Source organism: Malaya genurostris, chromosome 1, assembly GCF_030247185.1.
Source record: "Malaya genurostris strain Urasoe2022 chromosome 1, Malgen_1.1, whole genome shotgun sequence".
Classification (NCBI taxonomy): Eukaryota; Metazoa; Arthropoda; class Insecta; order Diptera; family Culicidae; genus Malaya; species Malaya genurostris.
In genome coordinates this window covers 43,157,470-43,166,448 of record NC_080570.1, presented here as the reverse complement: position 1 = coordinate 43,166,448, position 8,979 = coordinate 43,157,470, and the positions used below count along the sequence as shown (strand labels likewise).

General features: G+C 34.9%; 1 protein-coding gene across 1 annotated transcript in view; it reads left to right on the top strand.

Moving 5' to 3' along the window:
- The window catches only part of LOC131438190 (uncharacterized), a 12,003-nt gene extending 3,384 nt beyond the window's left edge, over positions 1 to 8,619 (top strand). Inside the window, exon 2 of the mRNA XM_058608041.1 lies at positions 6,703 to 8,619. Within this exon, the coding sequence (XP_058464024.1) occupies positions 6,703 to 7,323 (621 nt within the window). The 3' untranslated portion in view covers positions 7,324 to 8,619. The remainder of the gene's footprint in view (positions 1 to 6,702) is intronic.
- Positions 8,620 to 8,979: the final 360 nt, after the last annotated feature.

The following is an 8,979-nucleotide window of genomic DNA, read 5'->3' as shown; positions in this document are numbered from 1 at the left end:
ACATGATTTTTTAGAACTGTGTAAGCAATCATTGACAAATGAGCACCTTACTAATTTGTGGACAAAACGTAATATAGGTACACTCTTAGAAAAAATGAAATTTACGCTTGACGTAAAATCAAGTATGCCGTGATTTCTTCGGTGATGACACAATATTACATCTACTAACATGTAAACATAAATTTTGCGTTTGTATCGATGTGAGTTTCAGCTAAAACAACTGTGAAGTTAATGATATGACTTATCTTTAAATGCTTTGTATTGTGAATGTAAGTAAATCGCGACGCTCCTTTTATGTGCATCTATAAAGATGTAACATTTTTTAAGTGTGTATTAACAGTATAGGGTAAGATGAACATAGCAAAAATTTGTCTTTTACAGTTGACTTAATCCCTCATACGATGTAATTCATAAAGACCTAGTTTGTCAAATGACGGAAAATTTCACTTGTAATGACTTAATGTTAGATTAGCTTGAATTTTACTGGTTTCGACTGTAACTTGCATTCTGCTAGCAAGTGCGACTATATCAATTTAAATGCACCTTTTATCAGCCAAGCAGATGTGTGCTTCTATGGCTCAGTCGATTAACTGACGTACTTTGCGATCTAATGCTTCTCGGTTCAAGTTGCGGCGGTCGCTACACCAATATTCATTTTTTTTTTTATTTCAATGGATTTCATGTTATGGAATTTTGGACACAATATTAAATGTAAACAGATTTCACAACCGACTTCCGCGTAAATTTGCGTGAACTGCTAAATAAAAAGAAAACAAAATTTTGTGCTCGTTTCATTGAAATTTCCTGCAATACCAAAAGGAATTTTGCTACATAATAGGAGCACATGAATTCCTTTCCTTTGATATTCATAGTTGCGAGCTATCTGTAATTAAATTCATCACTTTTCTAAATTGACACATCGAAATTTTCTGATTTCGATTTAGTGAACAATAGAGAACAATCACGCATTAGGAAAGTAACCCACTCAGGAGAAGAATAAAGGCGAAATCAGATCAGCAACTTAGGCTGTATTACCAGTTAACTTTTAAATACATATTCTATTTTTGAAAGACTATCATTATTGCAATTTACTTCATATGCTTATGTAATCGCTTTATTGCATCCACGCATAAATAAAATTGATTGTGAAATACCTTGCATAGAAAAATACTCGAAAAATCTTGTGATTTTACATAAGTCTCTCACTATGCAAATTTCTAGACTTGTCACTTATTCGAACTGATTTCAAGGATAGAGAATGATGTAATGATGGGAGCCGAAAATTAATATTAATACATATACTCATAGGTAACTTTTTTTCTCGTAAACATATTAGTCATTTTTATGAACGATTTCGATATTTTTCTTATAATTAGAAAAAAAATCGGTTGATATCGAAACGTAAAATGATGGCGTCCACTCAAATGCGATTGACTTTAGACGAAAGATTGACAAAATCGTATGCATGTGACTGCTCGAGTTTACGAAAATCTAGGACGAATTTGACACACAAAAATCAGCTGAATATCTCAACGGGGCACAACGATTGCATTGAACCTATGTTTTTTTTAACAGCCAGACAAGTGTCTTGTTCATCATGAATCGGTTGTGAAATCTGTTCCAAACAAAAAGTAATGTAAAAATTTGATTCAAAAATAATTTTGTTATAAGCTTTGCCAATAATTCTGAAAGTTGGTTAAATAAGACTATAAAAAAAATTAAAATGACAATATATAATTGATTTAAAATTGAATATTTTTATAATCTCAGGAATTAAAAACACATACGAAGCTATACTTTTGCAAAGATGGTTTCTTCGTTTTCATTTCCTATGACGGTTGAATTGCATTGATTTTTCTAGAAGAGAGTCTTCAATTTCAATGCATAATTTTGCTATTAATATATATTGAAACATAGCTAACTATGACAAATTTGTATACACAATTTCATTCTCCAAATATGATGTTGTTTTACTAAATGTTGACCCGGGTTGGCGGTTCAATGCATATGGTGCTGATCCACAAAAGGAATGTGTATTGCCAAGGCTTTGCTTTGCTTATACTAAAAGTTTATACTTCGGTACAATGCTGCGCAATCTTTACACATTATTTATAAATAGCAGTGCAAAATACATTTGGAAAGTTCCTAAATTGTGAAATAAAAGTATAATAAGGTCAGCTTGTCTTTTCATTAACAGCATGTAGTAAAACAAAGTGAAAGTGAAAAGAAAAGTGTATAAAAGAATACACACTTTAAAAAATCCCTGTGATTTTACATCTTATTAGATGCACATAAATGGAGCGTCGCTGTGCACGCAAATTTACGTCGAAGAACATTTAATATTGTGTCTAAAACCGCCGCGTCTTGAACCGAAAATCATTGGATCGCAAGTAGGTCTTTTAATCGACTGAGCCACAGAAGCGTACATCTGCTTCGTTGGTAAAAGGTACATTTAAATTCATACAGTCGCACCTGCTAGCAGAATGCAGGTTACAGTCGAAACCAGTAAAATTCAAGCTATTCTAACATTATGTCATTACAAATAAAATTTTCCGTCATTTGCCAAATTAGGTCTTTATGAATTACATCGTATGAGGAATTAAGTCAACTGTAAAACTCAAAATTTTTTAGAGTGTACTCTTAGAAAAATATAAAATTTTCACTTACGTGAATTTAGGCATGCCCGAATTTCTTCGGCGATGACACAATTTTACATATATGAACACGTAAAAAATAAATGATGATATGAACACGTAAAAAATAAATGTTGTGTCTGTATTGATGTAAACTTCATATTTTTTAAAGGAAAAGAGAACGACATGACTTATATTTACATGCTTTGAATTATAGATTTAAGTGATTTACGAGGCTCCTTTTTTGTGCATCTATAAAGACGTAAATTTACATGATTTTTTTAAGCGTTAAAGCAAACAGCATACTTTGAAAAAAAAAAGTGATTTTAAATCTTATAAGATGCACATGAATGAAGCGTCACATTTCACGTAAACTTACGTTCAATTGAAATTAAAAAAAAAAACACTGATAACGAGAGCGACGAATTGAACCGAGAGTCATTGGTTGACAAAGTATGTAGCTTCATTAATCAACTGAGTCTCAGAAACACACATCTGCTTGGCTACTAAGTGGTGCATATAAATCCATGCAGTCGTACTGATATTACAGTCGGAACCAGTAAAATTCAATCTCATGCAACAATTAGTCTTTACAAATGGAAATTTGTATCATTTTACAAATTAAGCCTTAACGAATGGTACCATATGTAGATTTTGATCACCTATTAAATTCAATTTTTGCGTTTACAGAATCATTTACAAAGATGAAAGATGTAATCACGATTGTAAATATATACATGTAAAAGTTAGTGAAATGAGAGTAAATAAACGACTTTCATAGATGATTTTATTAAGATTTTTGGCTACACAAGCTCAAAGCTGGAGGTTATACACCGCTTTTCAGGTCATAAATAGACAATGTTGCTGGCTAAGAATGCTACCTACAGCGACTATGTTAGTGGCATGCACAAAAATTTAAGAACAAATATTAAACACACACAGCAAAAATTGAAATTTACCGGGGACACAATTCTACATACTTAGCTTTTAGAAAAAATGAAATTTGCGCTTGACGTGAATTCAGGCATGCCCGAATTTCTTCGATGATGACACAATATTACATCTATAAACATGTAAAAGTAAATTTTGCGTCTATATCGATGTAAGCTTCAGCTAAATTAACTGTGAAGTTTATTATATGGCTTGCGCTCCTTTTATGTACATCTATGAAGATATAAATTTTTCTAAGTGTGTACACAGATAAAAATATTTACATCTATTTTCATGCACATATTTGGAGCAAGAAATTGAATATGAAGTTACTCCTCAGATCTTCACTTTTTAAAAGACTTTAAAAGCAAAACTAAGCGTAAATTAAAATATGTTGAATAATTCATTGAAAAATCAAGGCATTCTAATTTACTTTTACATCGATGATGGTTTTATATCAATTTTTTTATTCAATTGATTTCGATTTCAAAGTATCATTGAATTACATGTCGTGTGAATTTCATTATTTTTTTCTGTGTATGCCTCAATTCATGAGACCCTTATTTGAAAAATGACTGAACTTTACAAGAATGATTTGAATATATATATATATATATATATATATATATATATATATATATATATATATATATATATATATATATATATATATATATATATATATATATATATATATATATATATATATATATATATATATATATATATATATATATATATATATATATATATATATATATATATCAAACATAGCCGGCTTCTCAAAAAGACGTGTAAATTTACGTGCTTCAGCACTTAAAAGCATGTCAAAATGTATTAACTATGCGGCAGATGTACTGTAAAATTGAGTCGGTCTAAGAAGACGTAAGTTTACATGATTTTTCAAAGTTTGTTTGAATCCAACTCCTTGCAAAGTCTGGAAATCACCTCAAAATTTGAGAAATTTCACCAACCACAAGAAAAAAGAATTTAGTCTCCATAGTCAACACTGCCTTAGACATGTTATTTAACCTACGAGTGGCAATTGATACAGTTTGTCGAGCTGACTAATAGATGTCACCGGTTACAAGCACACGTTCCCTTGATTTTGTGTACGCGTCATCTTTCTTTTGTTTGGCATTAACCTTCGAAACACACAAATCAACTTTCGCCAAAATTTGATCGCGTCTCATTAGAAACCTCATCGAATTTGTGACGCATTATTTCCCTACTAAAGAAAAAAAGAAGTTGAATCGGTTGCTAGTAGAATCGTATGGTGAACAATTCACAGATAAAAATATTTTGTGAATTTACATTGATTTTTATGCACATATTTGGCGCAGGCAATTGAATGGGAAGTTACATTACAAAACTAAGCGGTTTGTAAATATACAGTCTTGTTCAATGAAAAACTAAATGAATCTTAATGTAATTTTACATAAATCATAGTTTTAAATCAGATTTCCGTTTCAACTGATGTCTATTTTATAGTACTATCGGTTTACATGTCGTGTAGGTCTCATCTTTTCTTTCTGTGAAGCTCCAATAATCCAGTGATGTAAATTTTCATAAGTTGCTGGATAAAGACCTAAAAATATCCACAAACACTTGAATATGAACTAAGCAGTAATTTGCCAATGTTTAAAAGCCATTGCAATGTTTCAGAAGTATGAAATATAAACGCCACATCAACCGAACGAGAAACAAACGGAAAAATTATGGAACGGCTTTTGAAATAAATCAAATTTTTACGAACTACGGAAATTTCTTCTGCTTTGAGAACACGCAATGAAAAAAAATATGGCTTTCTCATGCTACGATCGGCCCATCGACAGCAAAGTAAAATTTCTTTACTTGTATGACTTTGTGGTTGATGGGGCCAGTGCGGTGTGGCGTATTACGAATAGTTTAAACCTGGCGAAGCAGTTAATCAGGATCGCTATCGGCAACAAATTATCAATTTGAAGAACTTGTTGATCGAAAATAAGCCGGAAGTGATCAAAAGTCTTGATAAATGCAGTGAAATACACATTTGATGCGAGTGCGACCAATACACTTTAAAAAAACCCTGTGATTTTACATCTTATTAGATGCACATAAATGGAGCGTCGCAGTTCACGCAATTTTACGTCGAATAATATTTAATATTGTGTCTAAGAATCCATGACATGAAATTCATTGAAATAAAAAAAAAAGAATACTGATAGCAACCACCGCGACTTGAACCGAGAATCATTTGATCGCAAGTACGTCTGTTAATCGACTGAGCCACAGAAGCATGCATCTGCTGGGCTGGTAAAAGGTACATTTAAATTTATACAGTCGAACCTGCTAGCAGAACGCAAGTTACAGTCGAAACCAGTAAAATTCAAGCTCATCTAACATTAAGTCATTACAAATAAAATTTTCCGACATTTGACAAATTAGGTCTTTATGAATTACATCGTATGAGGGATTAAGTCACCTGTAAAATTCAAAATTTTTTAGAGTGTAGTTCCAAATAAAGAGATGGCTTTGTTGTCAATTGGTTTCGCGTCAAAACATTTATTTTTCGTTAAAGGCCAACGTTTCCAAAAGCAACCCAAAAGCCATCTCTTTATTTGAAACTACATTAATTGGTCGCACCCGCATCAAATGTGTATTTCACTGCATTTATCATGACAATTGACCAAAACGCCACCTCTTTATTTGAAAGCGAAATACACATTAAAAGAACTTGGGAAATATTATCGTACAAGTCATACTCTCAAGACCTCGCTCCGTCTGGCAGTCACAATGCTGTATATTTCGAACACTCACTTGGCAGTGTGGAGCTTTGCCGAAAAATGACTCAGTTTACCCCGATAGTAAAAAAGTTTAACGGATGATATCCATTCCTTTGAAAATTAAGTTGAAGATGGCCAAAACCGGCAAATTTCAATATTTCTGGTAAATAGTTTTCTTCCAATGTTATATTCTGTTTCTTTAAGTGTAGTAAGCTTTTCTAACACAATGTTTTACTTTACAAGCTAATACATATAATAGTATATAATTGTTTCGAGTAGATAAGTCATAATTTTCTGTTTATATATAAAACTCACCTTGAAAATATATCCCTACCGAATCTGACCAAACCATTTTCCCATTTTTCTACTTCCAGTTCTATCGCAAAGCGCGCGATTTCTTCGACCAGCCTCAGATCAGCCTCGCCGGAGGATTGTCGTTCGTGAAAGCCGGTGGACGCGACTCGCGCTCCTTCAATACCGACAGTGCCATGATCGAGTCTGCCAACAATGTGGAAACTCGCGAGGATGCCTTGGAGAACTACGTGGTCGAGCGCACGAAGAACTTTTTCCAGGAACGTTCGTTGAATCTGGACATGGCCAATGCCGCCCGCAGCCTGTCCACCGTGATCCCGGAGGAGGTCAAGGTGTCGATGCGAGCGCTAGTGTCCGAAGCTCGTGGTAAGAAGAAAATTCTGAAGCAACTGCTGCCAATCCTCGGACTTGTCAAGGTGAAGATCGTTGGCCTGGCCATTTTGGCCTTGTTCGGTATTGCTCTGATCGCCAAGAAGGCTTTGATCGTGTCCGTGATTGCCTTGATCCTGTCGAAATTCCTGTTCCTGAAGAAACTGCTATCCAAGAAGGATGATTCACAGGGCGGCGGTTACCACGGAGGATCCGCCGGATGGTCCGAATCCAGTGGCTACGGTGACTACGGTTCCCACAGTCAGCCAGCCCATTCGATCGCCTACGCCGGTCACAAGCCTGCCCGAAAATAAAAAAAGGCGCCATATTGGAAGCGGACAGCGCTTCACAACCAAGAAATCTCACACAATCATACCAACGCTCACTGCGCTGATGAGCACAAAAACACACAACCACACACATGCGCCCTGACATTACCATGATGCGCAAGGCCAACCAAGATAGAGAATGAGACAAATTAATTTATTGAAATTATTTATTATCATGTTTTTTTTTGTTCGAGCAGTTAATTTATTGTTAGTATTATGAGAAACCTTCTACTGTTGTTGAGATTGTTTTGTTTTTCGTGTTTAGGAACTTCTTCTCTCTCGACCTTTTCAATCCTCCATCACCCGCATTTGTATCGCATTCCTCGTTGGGTGCTCCTCGGTTTTTTGAGAAGCACACCAGCCCTTTTTAAATCTATTTCTATTTTTTACACATTCTAGTCTATATTTTATCTACAAAGGCTGATTAAGGTAATTTGATCAGTATCAAGAAAACTAAATGGAAATAGAAATAACTCGTAACTTGCAAAGCTCATGCCTCTCTACTACTGTAGTATCACTGTTTTAGTTAGTCTATTCACTTTTTGCTTCACTTCTGGGACATTCACACTGGAGATTATCACGTTTAGGCTCAAAATTATTTCATTGTGGCACTAGTTATTCTCAAAACTTCCTCGCTAGTCTTGATCTTACATTATTGTCCTACTTTTTCTCATGTCTTTCTTGAAAAAAAAAACAAAAACTCACTCCACCGGACTGCTTCGTTAGAGCTCTTTTCCATTTTACCGCTACCAATTTATTATTTTTTTTTTTCCTTTCGCTGGTCTCTACGAACGGGCTCAATTTCTCGAACTCGATTTCGCCAAACCAAGCGCACTTTTTTTCGAGCAATTTCGTGCCACCGAAACGGGAAGTCCATAAGTGAAGCGCAAGTGGCTTCAAACTGATAATCTCTTTTCGCCGAAACGTACCCTGAGTAAGCACGCGGGACTCTCTACGGAATGAGTGCCACACTTCAAACCGGTACCATTATTAACACTAATTTAGACCCGAACTAATAGTAGTAATCCTCCTGTACATCGCGCGATTCTGTTGTCTCTTTTCGATGCTCTTTACACTTTAGCGCAGCCCGCCGTGCTGCGACCTCTGTGTCTCTCCTATTTTTTCTTTCTGAATTTTGTTCAATTTTTCACACTTTTTCAGTTCCTCTCGAGAAAAAAAGAAAGAAGAAAATTAGTGAAGAAGTAATACTTGTGAAAAACACTTGTAAATAAAATAGCAGAAAAAAACGCAACGACATGCATTTTGCAAAACATAACCAAACCTTTGCTCTGCGGAATGATTACCGGAACTAGACGAAAAGAAACTTTCCCTCCTCCTTCCTTCGCTTCCACCGAACCGAACATCCGAATGTTGAAATGAAAGTGAAAGCGTTTGACCTATCTTTCGGGCGCCGTTCTTCGCGGCGCTGCCAACGGTTTCTGTGGTTGGGTGGATGTTTCAGTAATTGACATTCGCATCGCGTTGTCTCCAAACCCCTTTCGAACAGACAACATTCGAATGTAGCATTGCCATTGCACGTGCCAGCGTAGGCCGCCCTTGTTGATTCAAATTTAATTGTTTAATCTGATAAATATGGAACGAGGCATTGTCCGCTGTCAAATGATTAGTGTTCACTAATTC